The following is a 20,894-nucleotide window of genomic DNA, read 5'->3' as shown; positions in this document are numbered from 1 at the left end:
CCGTTCAAAATTAATCATGCTGAGTATTGTGTTTGGTAGGAGGGAATCACAGAGAATGAAAATATAATAGAGAATGGAAATAGTGAGAAAGAGAATGAGTATTTGAAAAAAGAATGGATTTCGTTGTTTGGTACCAACAGAGAATGAATATATATAAAAAAATAAAATTTTAAATAATAATACATTTATTACATATAACATATTAAAAAAAAAAAATTTTTTTTTTTCCATTCTCACCCATTCTCTACAATTTGTAGAGAATGGAATTGATTCCCCTTTCTCATTCTCTTTCTTCGTCGCAAACAAACAAGAGAAGTCTTTCCCATTTCCTTTCTCCCCTTTCCATTCCATCATACCAAACATTTCAAATTGGATAAATATATTATTCGCTTATAATTTTTTGTTCTTTCAAAGTGTTTGCTTGTTCTTTTTAGTTTATAAAAACTCGTTGGGATGGATATATTATTGAACGGAGTAGACAAATCGAATAAAAAATTATAAAAAAGAACAAATATCCCAAAGAAACTTGGCCTACCCGAAAACACCAAACACAAATAAAGAATCCGGCTCAACATAATACGAATAAGATAGAGAATATTCAATATGGTCCCAATCTATGAGCTTTATATCTTTTAGTCATTCGACATGTTCATCCAACAGAGAAAAGTAGCAAGTATAACGCATGACTGAATTTCTTTTTGAATGACCAAGCAAAGATTAATGTATGAGTTTTGGGTTTACATAATGGAAAGAGACATTTCATACATTGTTTACAACAGGGCCACAGGGCAGCCTAAACCCACAAAAGCTCATTTTTTAAAGAAAACTCACCATCTAATAGCCCATTATGATAAAATCCGATATTGATTGGATTTGAACCTTGAAACAGATGGTCTCAAATCATTTATCTTTATTTCCTTTTGGGCTAAAGCTCGTTGGCGGGCATGACCAAATTTAAACATGAGATCTTAATAAACGTTTTACTTGAAACGAATGAGCTAGTAATAATCTCTTTATAATGTCATGTGGAGTAAGTGCACCATATTTAGCTCTAATATGTTTTGGAAAATGTTAAATAACGTGCATAAAAACACTTGTATCTTTCATATTAAAAGTTCACCCCTGATTTTCATGGTAAATGTACAAATAATTTATGCACCTTAACAAACCCATATGTTTTATGACAAACTTATTGCAGATATTTTTAAGAGGTAAAAATAATAGGGTTAATGTCGTATATCCCAATTTAAGCCTTAAAATCTAATATTTACCCATCTAAAATCAAGAATTCCATATTTATCCAATCTAAAGTCAAAATCTATTATTTGTACCCATTTCATTAACTTTAATCATTATTGAAACACTAGTTATTTAAAGAAAAACAATTAATAATTACATTGACTAATTTGTCCTTTTATTTACAAATTGTCACTTTCTTTTCAAAACTGGAATTAAAATAAAATGAACATAGATGATTCAATAAAAACATTAACCAACATATTAAAATGAATTCAATGGAAGAAAAAGGTTCCAACCACCACTGATCAGACCCAATTGGTTTTAGTCAATGTAATTATTAATTGTTTTTTATTTAAAATGTTTAGTGTTTTAATAATGTTTAAATTAATGAAATGGGTACCAATGAAAGATTTTAAGTTTAGATTGGACAATATGATATTTATGATAGGTGGGTAAATATGATATTTTGAGGCTTAATTTTAGGATATATGAGATTAACCCAAAATAATATTCGTTTGTAACTTAAATTTTTAGTCACAATATTAATATATTATGATACAAGAGTAAATGAACCATTTGCGAATCATTAAAATAATTTTAAGAAATAATATATATTATGAAAGAGAAAACATGTTTATATCCGTAACCTTTCTTAATGTCACGATTTATAATATCATAGCATGTGTAATTCGATTAATGTCTTAATTCTGTCTCATAATTCGATTTCATTGAGAGTTGCATTCTTAATTTTGTGATGCATAGGAGCTAGGTTTCGTAACAAGGAGTAGTTGATATGTACATGTATATTAGTTTCACAATACGCAACTCATATCTTATCCGTACAATTATTGTATTGTATATACTACAATAATAAGTTGTTGTACATGCATCATCTTCCTCTTTTATGATAAACATAATTTAAAGGATAGTGATATCCGTATCATGTCTTTTGATACATTAATATTAATGTGCATTAGTTAGTTATACCGTATACATAAACTATTTGTATTTTATGATAATGCATCAAAATTTTAAGTACTAACATTATTGCCCTAATTTAAAAGGTGAATCAAACCTAAACCTAATTACTATGGAATAAAAAATGAGAGGTCAAAGCCCAACCATGTGGGTGGTGGTGTCAACCATTACGTGGCAGTCATTGTTCAAATTATAAGGTGAAAATTGGGGTTGTTGAAAATGTTGTTGAACATATACATATATGCGTCGATTTTGGATAAAGTGTCATTCATACGTTGAAAGTTTTCTTAAAAAAGTTTCATTACTAGTATTATTTATATTTATTTTATATTTTTAACGACTTACTTCTAAACCTTTTGATCGAACGCATAAAAAGAAATTAAAACATTTAAAAATATATTATATACGTCCTTCACCCACCATCATAGAATATGAAAAGTGGAACATAAATTTAGATGTGAAACTCCAAGGGGTATGAAAACTTTATTAATGGGTCATTAACCTCATTGGTTTTCTCTTTTTTTTTTCAAATGGTTATTGGATATTGTAAGATTAATTTTTTTTTTCTCTTGAAGGACTAAGAATTTAAAATTGTGACGTAAATATTATGTGGCAGTGTTAATGTGTCAACAATATGACACACCACCTTAGGCTGAATAGAGTGGGGCGCATCTCCCCCTTCTCTCGCCATTTTCTCGCCCTCCATACCACCCCTCTCTTCGTTTACGCCCCCAAAACACCAATGGGCGAAATTTTTCTCTCGCCCAAACTCTCCTTCCAAATCTCCTTCTTGCCCAAATCTCGCCCCCTACGCCATTCTCCCCTTTTCCCACCAAAATTTTCTTGCCCTCACCTCTTCATCTTCCCCCACTCTGTTTAGCCTTAGTGTGGTGATATAAAATTACTAATGTAATTGGACTATAACGTGAGGGCATCTTCCGTCATTTTCAAAAAGACATTCTATTGATACTCATTAAAATTGGAGGGAGTGAAGCGTCCTAAAAATGACCCTATGTATCTCAGTGTCTCACACGTTGACAAAAAAAAAGGCGTCCAAAAGGCAAACGTCCAACAAATCTTTTGGTCAGGATGCTCCTGGGAGAGGTGTTGAGGGCATTTTTGGAGGCGTCTTGGAATGAAAAGGGGGTTAGATCAGAATTTCCTAATAGTCTAACGTTCTTAAAAATTAACCTAATAATTTTTCTAACTATTAGATTATAATACTTGGTAAAATTAAATGATGAAATTAGAAAAGAGATAGCTTAAGTGACACTTGTCATGGTTCAAAATTGTTAGGATGATAATTAATTAGGCTAATTTTAAAAAGATATAAAATTTCCATTCTCATGTACATATATGATGGGTTTTTTTTTTTTTCTTCCAATGAAGTCTCTTCGAAGTAAAGCTATAAATGTCAAAATATCATATTTTACATACACTACGTCACATGTTACTGTATCGAAAGGTATAGTAGAAGAGAGAGAGAAATGAATAAATAAATGAAATAAAATAAAATAGTGAGATGGCTTGTAAACCTGGGTCATTGTTACTTATTGGTCAGTTTCTGCATGCAGTACAATGTCCACACACACATACATACAACAGTACGCAGTAGCAACAGCAGCTAGCTGCAGAAGTTAATAAGCAAGTACCAAGGCACAGACATGGAGGAAGCAAGCTGTGTGAATGAAATAGTTTTATTTATTTATTATTTTTTTTGTATGAAGTAGTTGTGATTATAAATTGAAAGAGATAGTAACAAAAAACATCGATTATATCCATTCACACGCATAACGATAAAAATACGAGGTTTAATTTTTCCCGTCTGAGATAATATTCAAAAATGATAATAAATATATCGACCCAGATGTATACAATTTAACTACGATAATTTTGGTCTAATTAGCAATCCTAAGATATTAATTTGTTAAATAAGATTTTTAAACTTGAAATCTTTTGTAAAAAGAAATAGTTTGATCACTAAATTAACCACATATATAAAAGAAAAGAAAGGGAAAAAAAATAAAGGAAAAAAAGAAAAGAAGGTAAAAGACATTTTAGGTTTTGAGAGTGGAAAGCATGGGAAATTGGCAGAGATATTGCAGGAGGCCACACAGTTTTTGTGTGATTGAGAAAGAGAAAGAGAAAGAAAGTAAATACTGGTCTCTCTCTTTCATCTGCTACTGCTTCTGTTGTTTCTGCAGACAATCAGTGGACCAATCCTTCATTAACTTCTTTCTCAATAATTATCATCTTGGTTTTTAATGGTGAATATACTTTTCAGTTATCACATTTGGTGAATATAAATTAACCAACATTTGTTACACACTATGATACATAAATATAACATTAAATTCAATAGTATGTAACATTATTAAGCATAAATATCTATGGTTGGATGAGTATATACTGGCTTTAAACCAGGTATAACAATATACTATTGTTTTAAAGTTGATATATGAACATTACTTACACTTATATAATCCATACACTGTTATTGTCGGAGCCATGTTTTACAAGCATATATCAATCTAGCACGGCCATTATACTTTTTTTTTTTCTTAATGTTAACTAACTAATACATGTGTTGGTCTACACAAGTAAGTTTTGGCCCTTGATCACAATTCACACATGTGATCATAAGTATGTATAAATTGGGTATACGTACATTATTATTGTCCGATCAACATGTCTACATTTATGTGATAAGATACACATCAATTAAGTTTTGACCACTAATCAATACATACATCTGGCCTATGCGAGCCCATTTTTGCTACTTAATCATTGTACGTATATATATATGGATATAGAATTAACACATGTACATATATACGTGTATCACTTATACATACCTGGTCTACAACATATGTGGTCTACACCATTGACATTTTGTCATATCATAAGTATGCATAAATGGTTTACACATTCTCAAGTTCACTTGCATGATACTCCTTGCTACATGGCTTATGACAAACAACACATGTGTGGTCTATGCCATTGACATTTTTGTCATATAAGCAATATATACAGATAAATAGATAGATGTTTCGCACATTCCCAAATTCACTTGTATGATACTCCTCCAAGACTTAAAATACATATTTAACTTCAAGTTATATTATAAGGTATAAATAAAGTCCTAGTGATCACTTAATCGAAATAGGCTTAACATGAAATTTCAAACTTTATTGCATTCTGGCTAGAAATCCTGGAACCACACCCTTAACTTTTCAATAACTATACTACTCCTTCCGTCCCACTAAAGTTGTCCACTTTTAAATTTTTTCAAAGTCAAACTCTATGAATTTTGACCATATATATTTTTAGTTGTGTTATATAATAGTAGATAGAAGTTATACTAATGAAACACACATCTAAAACACAATCAATCCATATAATTTTCATCAAATATTACATAACACAAACAAAAATATTTATAGTCAAAGTTCGTAAAGTTTGACTTTGAAAATAATAAACTTGACAAGTTGTTCACTATCTCTGCCGCCACTACCGTCGCTATTACCACCACCACTCATTACCGTCACTACCGTCGTTATCATTATACCACTACATTGTGTGAGCATATGACTCGTTACTCTCAATTTTTGATCTCGCATACATTAACATTAAAGTTTTTATTATATTTGTATTCCTATCAAATTTAATTATATATATCGTTTTCGTTATAGTATTATATAAAATGATTAATTTTCTTAAAAATTAGCTTAAAAATCCTTTTAAAAACATATAAATGTGACAGGTGAATTCAAGTTATTTTTTATTTATTTATTTTACCCTTTGAATTTTCACATGTAAATATGTAACGACTTACCATCTTATAAATTACGATGATTAGTTAAAGATAATAGAGGGAAGTTCACTCACATTTATTATTATATAGTAATTATATACACGTTATAATGGAAGATCATAAAAGTTGATGATGGGTCACCTCAAACTGTAAAAAGAATCAAAATGATAGGTAGAGTGAGAAGGTAGAGAACACTTTTAAGTTAAACATAAAAATAAGAAAAGTAAAAAAAGGGAAAATTAGAGAGCGGGGAAAGAAGCAATAATGAAGGGGAAGGAGGGAGTTTTGTGGGATGGGACCAAGCTTGGCAGGGCGTGGGTGATAACTCCCAACGTGACTTTGTCGGTTTTCTTGTCCATTTTCCCATTTCACCTTTTTATTTCTGTTTTTATTTTTACCATTTTATATTTTAAATAGGGATTTAAGGTACACTTTTGGTTTCAGACATAAGGAGGAGACGAGTGGTGGACGGCATGGCCATGTCGAAGCTACACCGGCGCCATCTAAATGGCATGAGGACGGCATGGACACGAGTGGCATTAAAGCCCGGGGAAGGATGAGAGTTTTGAACCGTTAGGAGGAGCGTGTGAGGGTGGGGTCCGTCACTTTTTAACCGTTGAACCTTAATTAAAAAAAAAAAATTTCCTTACTCTTTATTTATAAATACACATCATTTTTAACCAAAAAAAATCACCAAACGAAAAACATATCTTCACATTTTCAACAAAACAAACACCAAATTACTAAAAAATGGATTCCTCTTCCTCACCTTCTTCATTTTGTGTTCCCCAGAGTTAGACGAATCGTCTACGGGGAGTACTTTTGAGTTCTTTAACCAAGTGTACGCCGAGCTTGAAGATACCGGTACCTCTACCGACACTCGTAGGTATATCGATCGAGACCGGAAAGTAGCTCACGCGATATTAATGCGTGACTACTTCGTTGAAGACTCAAAGTTTGACGAACCATTTTTTCGTCATCGTTTTCGCATGAGCAAGAGGTTGTTTTTGAAGATTATTGGTGATATTGAAGCCAACTTTAGTTACTTTCAAGAGAGGTACAACGCACAGGGTAAACAAAGTTGCACCGCTCTTCAAAAGTGCACATCGGCGATCAAGCAACTGTCTACGGGTGAACCTTCAGACGCGTATGACGAGTATTTATGTATGGCTGCTAGAACGGAACGCAAGAGTATGGAGTACTTTTGTGATGCGGTCGTCAATTTGTATCAAAAGGAGTTCTTACGTAGGCCTACATCTCATGACTTGGCTCTCATCACACAAGTTCATGAAGAAAGACATCACATTCCAGGAATGCTTGGTAGTCTTGATTGTACACACATCGAATGGAGGATGTGCCCTAAACACTTAAAGGGGCAATACACGAAGGGTGATCACAAGGTACCTACTATTATGATTGAATGTGTTGCTTCTTATGACTTAGGGATTTGACATTCGTTTTTCGGTCCCGCTGGATCGAACAACGATGTCAATGTTTTGCAGCAGTCGCCGTTGTTTCAAAACGAGTGTAATGGATCCGCGCCAGACAGTTCATTTAGCGTAAATGGACATGAGTACAAGCGCGGTTACTAACTTACCGATGGAATCTATCCTAGGTGGGTTGGGTTTGTTAAAGCTTATCCTCATCCAGTGGAACAAGATGAAAAGAAATTTAAAAGACTACAAGAGGCTGCAAGAAAGGATGTTGAGCGAGCGTTTGGTGTTCTCAATGGAAAATGGAAAATCTTGGACCGTCCCCTCCGGCTATGGACAATGGAAAAAATCAAAAAAGTCGTCGCTGCGTGTACTATACTACACAACATGATCATCAAAGACAACGGGCGGGCGATATCACCGGTTCATATTATGGATCCACCGGTGCCAAGAGTTTATAACCCGGAAGCAAACCGGGAGATAATGGAAGAGAACGTGCATCATCGGTTCCGATACGATCTCACGGCGCATGTATCGGCTTTAGACTTATCATTCCTTGACGATCCAGCGATGCAGCAACCATCAGTTGCGAGTTTGATTTAGTTGTCTTCATTTTAGAAATTTAGAATTTAAATTTATGTACTTTTTAATTTATGTTTATGTAATGTTTAGTTTAATTTGAATGAAATATTTGAAGTTTTTATTAAAAAAGAAAATGTTTAATTAAATTAAATGAAAAAGAAAAAAAAAATTGGGAGGGGTGGGAAAGTCATGAATGACATTAAAAATAGTTGGGAGGGATGAAAAGGAAAATTGAGTTGGAGGTATTTGATTGATAGAATTTGGGAGAGATGAGAATTTGAGCCACATGACTCCTCTTCCCCTAAAAATGAGTCGAGTTCTTTAACTAGGTATTTAAGCCTAAGCTTGTTTAAACTGGATTCAAGCATGATTATGCGCGCTTCAACTTGAGTCGTACTACTCGTACTACTAGATTGATGTCACTGAGTTGAATTTTAAAAAGTTAATATTTGAGTCGCTTGTTCGAAAAACTTTCTTTAATTATTCGGTTGAACGAAGTATCTGAGTTACACGAATCACATGGATCCAATGAGCTTAGCATAAATAAGTTTGATGCGTTCTTTTTTAACTTAAGAATAAATTTACTTGGCATCATAAATGAGATTTCTTGAACACAAGTTTATGGAGTTCATGACTATGAAATATAGTTAAATAAAAACTTAAAAACTTAAAGAGTGTATCGAACTCAAACTAGAAAAATAACTAAAGATTCGTGTTCGAACACATTTTTGAAATGTTATTCAAGCTCGAATCTAACTAGAGCCAAATTACTAGTAAACATCATGATCGACTTGTTTATAACCTTAGTCACGGGTAATAATGTAAAGTGTGTTTTATAAATTACTTAAAAAGGTATTAAGGTTACAAGTTATCTCAAAGAATTGATTGGTTAAGACTTAAGAATCGAGTATTTAGACAAGTTTATGAAGTTCATGATTGTGAAATATAGGTAAATAAAAAGCTAAAAACATAAAAGCATATCGAATTTAAGCAAAAATAATAACTATAGATTCGAGTTTGAACACATTTTGAAATATTATGCGAGCTCGAATCAAGCTAGAGCCATATTATTAGTAAACATCAGAATCGAATTGTTTATCCCCTAGTACGGGTAATAATGCAAAAGTAGGTTTTATAAATGGGATTTGCTAACTAGTACCCCATGAGCACTAGTTACGGTGCATTTAATGAAGTCAAATTTTCCTTAAATATTTAATTAGGTATTTATGATTCATATAAAAATGGTAATTATCAAGTTGAATTAATGAGCATTAAATGTAATTTTTAATAATTTAGGAAAATTTTGACTTCATTCAATGTACCATAACTGGGGCACTAGTTAGCAAATCTTTTTATAAATTACTTAAAAAAGGTATTAAGGTTACAAATTATCTCAAATAATTAATTTATCAAGATGACCAAATGGTTAAACTCATGTTTCCATATTAGAATGCGATCTCATATTTAAGACCTTACTACTTTAAGAGTAATTAGATAAGTGGTCTAAAATGGTCACATAAATATCTTCATTAATTAGGTATATCTGAGTTTAAAACTACCTAGACATCTTTGAATCACCCAACATTTATATATTATAAAAAAATATGATAAATCTTTTTAAAAATTAATTTAAAAGTTTTCATGAAACTACAAGAATGTGATCATGTGATATCTACTAATTCTTTTTACTAATTTTACCTTTAATTTTGCGAAGATTTTTAAATCATTCTATTAAGAGGATTAATCATATATTTTATTATAAATGTTGTCAAGATAATAATAATACTTATACCAAATGACTATTATCGATCAATTTTTTTTCTATAACCTATATGATCACATAGTCTCAATATATAAGTCCAATTAAGGTTATTCTTAATATTAATATTTATATCTATAGATAGAAACTGATTTTTGTTATGCATAAAATTGATTGATGTATAACTTAAAGAAAAATTCATTTGGCCGGTATAAAGTGTAAAATAAGTAACCATTTGTATTTTTATAAAAACAAAAAGTGTTAGATGTTAATGATCCAAATCACGGCAGTGACATCCAAGGTAGACAATATGCTGGAAGTTGAAACCCGCGCTTTCTTGTAGAATATGAGTGATAACACGTACACGCTCAAAAAATAAGTAATGTCCGAAGCAATAGATAATCAAGACTTAATCCCAAGTCTCTAATCTAAGATCCCTTCCGCCAGGTTCCTAAAAAGATCCCCAGCTTCGCATTCTTAATATTAAATTTTTTATATTTTATTTTTTTACGGATACATTTAGTGTAAATGTAATAAGGAAAAATGATCCGTACTGCAGACTTTACCTAAGTTTAGATACTGGCACTTAAAAAAAGTTATAAATTAAACTTTTGAATTTGATAAACATACATAGCCCCCCACCCCTGAATTTTACATAACATCCCCCGAATTTTACATAATTCTCCTTGTTTTATCTACGATAGATACTACATGTTTTACCTAACATTTCTCATGTAATAATACGTTACCATTTGCATTTGATTAATGTTTTCATTTTCAATATATCATCGTGTTTAAGTTGGCTACTGCAAAAAAATAAAAATAAAATAAAAAATAATAATAATAATTAAATAAATTTAGAAAGTAAAAAGAGGGGAAAAAAAAAAGAAAAAACCTTAAAAAGTGTTAGTTAATACGTATTATTAATAATTATAAGATATACGTCTCCTTTAGCCATTTAATGGATTTTAAAGCCTGCAGATGAAAGTACATTGGCATAGTGGATTTGCGGTCGTGTATAGATAAGAAGACACGCTACAAGAAAAACATTGTATTAAATCTTTTAATTAGCCATAGAAAAATATATATTTTAGTCATATAAAAAACTATTTAATTTATAGTTAAATAGATTAAACGATAGACGCATGATGACATGATGCAACAACAATACTAGTAGCAGCGGCGGTGTCTGCAATGACGGTAGTAACAGCAACGGTGGAGACAACAGGTGGTGGGAGTGGTGGTGTTGTATTAAATTTAAGTATTTATATAAAAGAGAAAAGTATAGTTATTTAAAAGTTAAGAGGTATATACTCCAATTATTTTATCAAATGTAGTTTTAGCTCAATGGTTGAAAGACCATTTCATATTAGATTTTTTGAATAACTTTAAATATAATAATATGTTCGGTATATATTATACACTTTTTAAATACGAGTTAACATATAAAGTTTGTCTTTTCTTTGTATTTAGTAAAATATTGCTGATCTAAATACTTATTGACCAATAAAAAATTAATAAACATTTAAATACAATTTTACATGTTTTGTAATTAAAATTATTAATTAAAAATATAGATCCACAAAAGAAATCAATTATTCATTATCAGTCGTCACTTTTCAAGAGAGGTCCTGGGTTCGAGTCTTGCCAAAGGCAAACTTGAGATAATCAGGGGATTATTAAGTGGTTGAGATTCACCTGGACACTAGCCTAGCTGAGGGATTAGTGGGTACCAAATGGTACATGGGATCAGAAGGTTCTCATCCAATTAGCCTTTCTTTTTTTAATAATTGAAAAAAGTTCTTATTATCAGTTTATACTTTTCTTGTTTCTTTTTTATCATCAAAAGAAGTTTGCTAGAAGAATAGAGATCCGGTATTTTGTAATCCCATCTTTACATTACACTTTTTAATTTTTGCATACAAGAATAAATATCACAAAATACCTAAGTTAAGTATAACTATTAATATTTTTTAGCTTTTCATGATTATTAATAATTAAATTATTAAAAATATATTTTCATAAAAGTTACAAAACTTATAAATGTTTCAATTGACGATGGTAATATAATCTACATAATAAATATATCCACGTCTCAAAAGATTCAAAATGTATTACTTGATATATCAAAAATATATCAACAAAAATTATTAACATCTATACTTAAATAAACTTTCACATATATTTATTAATTCACCATAATTTGTTAACATTTATATTAAAATAAACTTAATCAACCCTTTTATATGTTACATAAAGAATTAAAATACCACATGACTTTTATATAAATCGAACAGGTTTTTTTTTTACGAATATCAAAATTCTAACATAGAAACTCTTGGTTCTTAATCTTAAATGGTAATAAAAGTTTATATATAAATTAGTTTCAAAAAATAAAAATAAAAATATTTATACAAGGCACATCTTCATAATTAAAATCTTAGAGTGTACATAAATTTACTAATTAGGAGTTTGAGGCACAAATAATTGTATATTGCGATCACTTGAATTAAATTAAAAAAGATATCAAAATGTTAATTACAAAAATGGTCCCTGTGGGTTTTCCAACTTAGCAATTGGGTCCTTTTCAAATTCATTAGCAATGAGGTTTCTTTTGTGTTGTATGAAATTAGGATATATCCCTTACACGTGATGGCCACGTGATAACATAACGACACTTGATAACATATCTGTTAATAAGAGACTAATCTTGTAAAAAAGTTTTAAAATAATGAGCCCAATTATAATGATACTCGGAAAAAAGGATCTCCATTACAAAAATAGACAAACCACATGAAGAATCTTACAATTAACTTTTTAATCTAAGAAAGATTTTGTGAAAATTATTTCTTATCAAAGCTAAAAATTTATGATGTCTAGATTTTAAATTAAAATTACTTAAAAATGTAATAGCGAAACTTAAAAAAATTTGTGTTGTAAGGTATCAAACAAAAAGCTTAACCGGTCTAAAAATAATTTTACATAAGTTATAAATGGCGGACTACAAAAAATTTATAAACATGGACAGACACAAAATATTACATTCTAAAAACACCATAAAAATTGATATTATGTAACTAACTTCATATGAATTGCAAACATTGTTATATCACTATTTAAATATTTATATAGCTAACTGGTTACATATATTAGATTCTAGTCTTGTATTTACATACGGTATGTTAAACATTATAAATGTTTTAAAAACTTTTATACATAACGAGATTTTTGATTTATAAATTCATTGAAAATAAAAGTGAACATATAGTTATAATAGTTTATGATATAAAAAAAATATTAAAAATATTTTATTTAGTTAAATAGTGAATTGATAATCTTTTTTTTTCAATTTTAAAGCTAAAAGTGTAATTATTATATTAAAATTAAATATTTAGTGAGATTTAATATTTTATGAATAGATAAAAATAAATGGAAATTTAGTGACAGTAGAAAAAAAAAAAATGAATTAATGAAATTTTTTCTATAATTATTAACATGGTTAATAATTTTTAAAAAAAAAATAGCCTCAGGTTATCTAATTTAAATTTGCAATGACAAGATATGAAAAAACTAATTTAGATCAATGAAGCTTTTTATGGGTAATTGGCATTCGAAATTATAAAAAAAAAAAAAAAAAAATCCCATATAATGATTAGCCTTACATGTATTATTTGATTGTTATCATATTATCATAGAACAAGTGATTGAAAATAAACATATGCGTGTTATGAACGCGCATCATGATTAAATACATTTTAATAGCGGGTTGGTTACACTTACAACCGAAATGGAAACCAAGTGTTTCGTGGTTCAAAAATGCGGAATCTCGTCTCAATCATCATTTATCAGGACTCTTCGGCGTAAGTTCCTTGGCTTGGACAGGGCATTTAGTCCATGTCGCTATTCCTGCATCCAGAGGGGAATCCGTTCGATGGAATAATTTCTTAGATGTATTACCACATCCCCAAGGATTAGGCCCACTTTTTACAGGTCAGTGGAATCTTTATGCTCAAAATCCCGATTCAAGTAGTCATTTATTTGGTACCTCTCAAGGAGCAGGAACTGCCATTTTAGGATGTCCTATTGCCAATTTACAGAAGCAAGAAAAAAAGGTAGCGCGCCTTCCCTCTTTATAACACTTCGGAAAGATTTTGCAGTCTTTTCTCTTGAATGTCATGTTCGGGATCACAAATATGTTTATATTTTAATTCTTAATTATTTTTTTTTAATAATATCACATTATGAGTACATCTGTTTGAAAATATATTATAATGGAGAAATTATTATATATAGCATGTGTCTTTGTGGAATAACTACGACAAACAATTCCATCAATATGTCTAGGCTAATAATGACAGTGAGGAACCTATGATTATTAACTACAACTTGCAAAATATAACACTATAAAACCGTGTTTTTTTTAAAATTGTAAGCTTTTATGACTTAAATGTATGAAGATATAATATTGTTAATATCGTAAATCTCGTATCCAGTGTTGGACACGGGTCTAAAATCTAGTACGAAATTATAAAAAAAAAAAATTCCCATATTAGAATGAAAAAATCCTAATATTTTGAATGAAAAAATCCTAATATTTTGAGTAATCCTATTGTGAGATTAGCTTTTTGTTTCTATTTTATTTCTTTTCCAATTAGAATCAATAATTTAAAAAAATTTAATACATTTTTGGCTCAATCTGTAACAAGCACTGATTCTCATACTAAGTAAAATTTTTTTCTTTTTAACTATATGCTATTAATAAAGTTCACTTATTTTCAATCCTCACAAGTAAATTCATTATACACGTTGATCAAGATCAATCATTATCATCAAGACAAAAGATAAAGGATCCTACATACGTAGCTTCTTACACTATATTTGGGCACAGGTTCGAGGCTTACATCCTACCTTAAACTTGTGAAATTTTCTAGACAGACTATTTGCCTGCGCTATAAACATTGTGGTTGTGTGTTGTTTGTATGGGTACTGATATGGTATCTGGGATTGAGGGGTCTCGTCCACTTTACCCTTTTTACACAGCTACTCCCGATCATGTTTTTTAGAATCCGATTAGTTATCTGAAATTCGAATTACTAATTTAAAAGACAATAAACAAATTTCAATTCAAATTGAAACAAAATTATGCAACAAGCCAACCAGACTGCTTAGTCATAAACCAGAGATGTTGGCTCACTATTTAATTGTTTTATAATTTTTTTAAAAAATAACTGATTTAAATATTAATATACGTAAATTGTTGTGTGATATATGTAAATATCCTTAAAAGTCACAAAAAAACATTATTTTGAAAATAACCAAAATGTTACGAGTATTATATATTTAGTATTCAATTTACACAAGACATTGTGGTTACTTTGATTAATGAATAAATTTTACTAACTTGCATGTCTAAATAAAAAATAGATGTTGCCTAGACTTTTAAACAAAACTGTCGTTGAAAGTTTGAAATGTTTAAAAAGTAAATGATTCAATCATATTCAAAAAATCTTTTATCAAATTCAGAAAATATTCGAATATTTCTAAAAACTAGTCCTAATACCCGTACGATGTACGATATCTACATAGATTGTATCGTAATAATTCGAATATAACTCATACATAGTTTGTGAGTATGAAATAAATTATGGTTAAAGTAAACCAATGATCATAGTAAATAGTAATGATATATATATATATAATATATATATATATATATATATTTAGTTAAAGTTTTGGATTTATGTTAAATTTTTAAAATCACATCAAAATTAGAACTTGTAAGCATAAAGGATGACGACAAATAGCCTTGTGATTTTGGATCGTAAACTCAATTAGTTAAAGTCTTTATGTTATTAACTTATTATGAGTAATATAAATGATAAGATTTGAAGAATTGAGGAAAAAAAACAAATTTTATTAATGAGAAAACGATTAATCAAATAAGGTTATAATGTGTTTTGTATCTATAAACTAAGAGCTATAGTTTAATTTTAACTCTAATAAGAAAATTGAATTTATATACAATTAAAAAAACTAATTTAATAAAATAAATAACTGAAAAGGACACGTGTCGATCAAAGATTACGCCATATGTCGTTTCAAGAACATCTTAATCCTGTTTTAATTTATTGGTAGATATCTATATATTTTTTGTATACTTTAGATATCCCGGATATTTCATATATCTAAAAATTCCAAAGTCAAATATTAAAAGTTTGAATATATATTCGGATAGTGAAATATATTATCCGGAAATTAACTTCAAATAGCCGACTTTCAACATTCTTAATTACTGTGTCATAAAATTTTGTCCTCGTAGTGTCATGGATAACTTTGAGTTGTATTTTTCCTTTTCCGACTTAACCCATTCTACTATGTTTAAATTGCACACAATGTAATCAAGTGAATACTTTTTAACCAATTGTCAAACCAACTCCGATCCTTTTACCGTCCACCCATTGTGTAAAAATTAAAAACACATATTGATTTGTCTGAAAAGAGATTATTTATGTGTAAGTTTCTCACATGTAGTAGAGTTAAGCATATTATGTCATCTTTCCTTTGTTGTTGAGTTGTTTCCCACTCTCTCCTCTCTCACTATTATTCTTATCTCCCTATCTCTCTCTAAACTCCATCTTAGGCAACCAAGCTGTCTCTTGTTGCCTTCATACTTGTCCTGTTGGAACCTCTGCAACACCTTCTCCTACTCCCCTTTTTCTATCTCCAAATTCCATGAAATTATCACCATAAGCTGCTAATTCTCTCTCAGGTAAAAGATTCTATCTTTTTTAGGGTTTTTCATCACATTTGATTAATTGGTTTGTGGGTCTCCAAGATTTAAGCTAGCACTATAATGGGTTTGTTTCTTTTTTAAATCTTGTTGACAATGAAGCATGTTTTTAGGGTTTTGATTATTATTAACTAGCTAGCTAAGCTAATTAGCTAGTTAGTTACTCATTAATGGCTTTAAGTGGAAGTACTCATGAGAAAGAAATGATAGGAATGCAAACCTCACCTCCTTATATCAACAACAACAACAACAACAACAACAATCATTTGATTAGAGAATCTTCTTCTGAAACTTTGGATCACCATGGTTTGGATCCGGATAGGTTTCCGGGTACTGGAGCTTCAGTCACCCCAATATCAGTCGGATCTAAACTCTTGAAGTCACCATTGCAACTTCCTCGTTACAAAGAATGCCTCAAGAACCATGCTGCCAACATGGGTGGTAACATCACTGATGGTTGCGGCGAGTTTATGCCATCAGGTATATACACACGTAATTAAAAACTATGCAATACTATCCTCATTGTTAATTTTAAGCTTTATAAATCAAAACTATGAGTGTGCTGGTTATATGAAGAGGCATGCTTTTGAACTCAAATTTACCGTTTAAAAAAAAAAACTCTATATGATTATAAATATGCTAATTAATTTTTATTTATTTATTTTTTTTTATGTATATGGTTATGGGGTTATTATATATATAATATATATATATATATATATACAGGTGATGATGGAACACTAGAAGCACTAAAATGTGCAGCTTGCAACTGCCACAGAAATTTCCACAGGAAAGAATACCCAGCCACAAACTGCAGTCCAACAGCAGGACCATTTCTTCAACTTCCACCACCATTACCATCACCAACACCATCACCCTCATTCCACCACCACCACCACCACCGTACACCACCGGCAATATCCCTCCACCACCACCACCACCCAAACTGGGCTACATCCATCAATGCTCCACCAGTGAAAATGGCATTTGGCCTTGGAAGTGGTGGTGGTGCAGCCACTGAGTCATCAAGTGAAGAGCTGAATTTCACTACTACTACTGGTGGTGGTGGTGTTGTACCACCATATGGGGTGGCTAAAAAAAGATTTAGAACAAAGTTTACACAAGAACAAAAGGAAAAGATGCTTGAGTTTGCTGAGAAAGTTGGGTGGAGGATACCAAGAGAAGATGATCCTGAAGTTCAAAGATTTTGTGCTGAAGTTTGTGTTAAAAGACAAGTTCTCAAGGTTTGGATGCATAATAATAAAGCCACTTCTGGGAAAAAGCAAGTTCAAGATTCCAATGAAAGCATTAATTGATTGTATGGTATAGTACAACCAATTTATGCATTTGAAGAAGAAAAAGAAAATGAATATTGGGAGTGTTAGAAGAATGTGTTTAGTTGGGTTGTGTATATGCTAGAAAAAACTAAGCTAGATTTAGAGATGCATTGTATTGCATCTTCTTAATTGGTGTTTTCATTTTACTACTTTTCTCTATATTAGTTGGGTTGAATATTATTTATCAATGTTATCATCTTAGTTTTATCATTATAATTCTACAACTAGCTTGCTAGTTTCTTTAATTTACAATATCTATATACATTCATTGAATTTTATAAATCCAAATTCATTTTAATATATATTACTTATTTTATTGTATTGTACTAGTATTATTTAAATGAAGGAAAGGACTTGGTAGATTTCATTGGGATTTTCCAAGTTATGTTTTTTTTCTGGGTTTCCAAGACCTTGTGAGTTTATGAAGCTACTAAACAAAAGTTGTTTAGAACATGGAAGTGGAGTGGGCATCCATTTCTTTGCAAGTACAAACTCTTTTCCACATATAAAAAAGTGGATGTACAATTTGCATCTTTCATTGTACATTGTTTTTTGTTATGTCTTGTACAAGCAGTTGTACACCTTGCATCTTTTGTTGTACATTGTTAGATGAATTGATGAAACAAATGTACATGTATATGGTAGGATATGGTTGTTGGTAACAAGTAATAACTTTGTCTTAGAATAAAGTAAATTTCTTGGCTTTTATAAGTAAACTTTATGGAATGTATTAATAGTGAAATCATAAATATTTACTGTGAGGAATTCAAAATTCTTGCAAGAAAAATGGAAACTTTTGGGTTTGGTATAACTTGAATGAATTGACCTTTGATGCAACAAGTGGCAAAATGACACGACATGGATATGAAAAAGATCAATGTTAAAACGACACGATATAAAGATGTAGGAGAGTACATTTGTGTATTTATGTCAATGAGTCATTATTTCATCACTATATTTTACGTGAAATAATATATCACGGGGTATTTAAATGTTCGGTTCAAAATTTATTATATGATCTGTTGTAAATCTTGAAATTATCCTGTTATAAAGCATTGTTGTTCTTGATAACAATATGATTCATACCGATGGTATTGTTGGGTTGTGGGTTCAAAAATGCTATATCTATATAAACTTTTATAAAGCAAATTGACTTTTCTATTTTAGAAAAATTAATATTTTTTATACCCAAATTACCCTTATACTTAAACAACCCTAATATCATACTTCTATCACTACCGTCACTACCGCTGTCACCCGTCGCCGTCACCACCGTTCCCGCCACCAACCGTCGCCATTACCGCCGACATTACTTGGATAATTATATGCACATAGTTATAGTTTTTAATGGCTTAGAGTATGTAGTTTGAATTTTTTACCGCCGTCACCACAGTTTTTACCACCCCGCCACCAAAGTTATCGTACTATGAGATAGAAAGTTTGGATTAGAGTATGTAGTTCGAATTTTTAATGCTTGTTTTATCAAATGTTAATTTTTTATACTTAAAAAAGTCATATATATTAATGATAAACAATAGTTACAATGCTAATTAATTTCACAAAAAAGAGATATAAACTGGTCAGATGCTAGACAATCATATTTTACCCGATGATAAAGAGTCTGTTTTTAAATATTAGTCATATTACTGATGAAGTAAGAGTATAAAATATTAAACCGCATATATTAGAAAGATGATACATTATGCCAACATATAGCCTAATACAAAACCACACTATCTTCGAAATCCTTCACCAAATGACCACAACAGTGTACTAAATATGTAGTTGTGAACTTGCGATAATGAACAACCAAGGCAACAAATTGGCATGACATCGACAAAACACATACTTTGGTAGAGCTATCCTAGCTAGAGGAAGTTATAAGCCGTAAATTACCTCAATCTTACAACATACACTTATCTACATAACTCATATATTTATATGCATAATTTACTGAGCTTGACTGGCCGGAACACGTACCATATATAGCATGCAAATGCGTCTAGTGCCGTGTGAGTTAAGTAGTTAACTATAACCAAAATCAGCCACCAATAATCCCCAAATCATATCGACAAAATTGATACATATATGTTTTTGAGTTTTGATTAATTGATGTGTTTAAGTTAGGGACACCATACGATACAAGTGCCAAAAATGATTATGACTATATCTTACACTTTAGTTTAGAGCTAGACACAATCCTACATAAGTGATTCACGGATTTTGTTAATTTGAAACTTCAAAAAACTAAGGATATCAATATGTTAATTCATGTATTATTTGTTAAGATAAATAGTGACCTATCTCTTCCTCGATCTTTTAACACTATGGAGGGCATGGGGGTTTTCTCTAGCATTTAGCTGGTTTTTTCCAAAATGGTAGTGGGATTTTCCACCGCCAATCATGCCCTTGGATCGACTGTGCTGGTGACGTGGTCGATTTCTACCGGACGATGAAAAGACAATGTCGCTGAATTCAACCACCATTGTTATTCAATAAAAAAAAAATTTGATACCGTTTTTTTTTTTAATGACAAATGTTAGTAGTTAGTTTTCGTTAAGTTAGTAATCTGATACGGATTTTTACACGAGGCATAGTGAAAAGCAAAATCTCCAACATTTAAAATTCATGGGCACACCAACGGGCCATCTATCTACAATGTTGCCACCATAGTCCATAGCCGTTGTCCACAACCACCAACCAACAATAACCGCCGTCAAAGGAAATTTATGCTTATGAGTTTGAATTTTCATTAAAGTATAGTATAAGAGTTAAGACTATTAGGGTGTGGCTCTTTTTTGGACTTGGGCTCAAAAGTTCATTGGCAGGCTTAGTTATGGATGGTGGACCCGGTAATGACCCATTTGTTGGTGTTCTCATACCTAATAGATTGTAATGGAAGGCTAGAAGCTTTACCGGGTGAGTTTCTACGTTATTATCTACTACTCTTTTATAATGATTA

At 30.6% G+C, this 20,894-nt stretch overlaps 2 protein-coding genes across 4 annotated transcripts; both read left to right on the top strand.

Annotated features, from left to right (window-relative positions):
* Positions 1-6,295: 6,295 nt before the first annotated feature.
* On the top strand, positions 6,296-8,067 carry LOC122610619. Its single transcript, XM_043783589.1, has 5 exons — positions 6,296-6,372; positions 6,449-6,603; positions 6,824-7,431; positions 7,475-7,590; positions 7,647-8,067. Exons 1-5 carry the CDS (start codon positions 6,296-6,298, stop codon positions 8,065-8,067), a joined length of 1,377 nt encoding a protein of 458 aa, XP_043639524.1.
* An 8,288-nt stretch (positions 8,068-16,355) lies between these two features.
* On the top strand, positions 16,356-18,142 carry LOC122579071 (zinc-finger homeodomain protein 5-like). Of its 3 annotated transcripts, none has more exons than XM_043751163.1 (3): positions 16,356-16,574; positions 16,806-17,075; positions 17,322-18,142. In XM_043751163.1, the coding sequence occupies exons 2-3, from the start codon at positions 16,808-16,810 to the stop codon at positions 17,909-17,911; spliced, it is 858 nt and encodes a 285-aa protein (XP_043607098.1). In that variant the 5' UTR covers positions 16,356-16,574; positions 16,806-16,807; the 3' UTR covers positions 17,912-18,142. The 3 variants fall into 3 exon arrangements, with proteins under 3 accessions (XP_043607098.1, XP_043607096.1, XP_043607097.1); XM_043751161.1 differs by having other exon boundaries at positions 16,709-17,075; XM_043751162.1 differs by lacking the exon at positions 16,356-16,574 and having other exon boundaries at positions 16,605-17,075.
* The last annotated feature ends 2,752 nt before the right edge of the window (positions 18,143-20,894 follow it).

Source organism: Erigeron canadensis, chromosome 8 (genome assembly GCF_010389155.1).
Source record: "Erigeron canadensis isolate Cc75 chromosome 8, C_canadensis_v1, whole genome shotgun sequence".
Lineage (NCBI taxonomy): Eukaryota > Viridiplantae > Streptophyta > Magnoliopsida > Asterales > Asteraceae > Erigeron > Erigeron canadensis.
The sequence above is the reverse complement of the archived record's forward strand: the minus strand, read 5'-3'. Positions and strand labels throughout refer to the sequence as shown.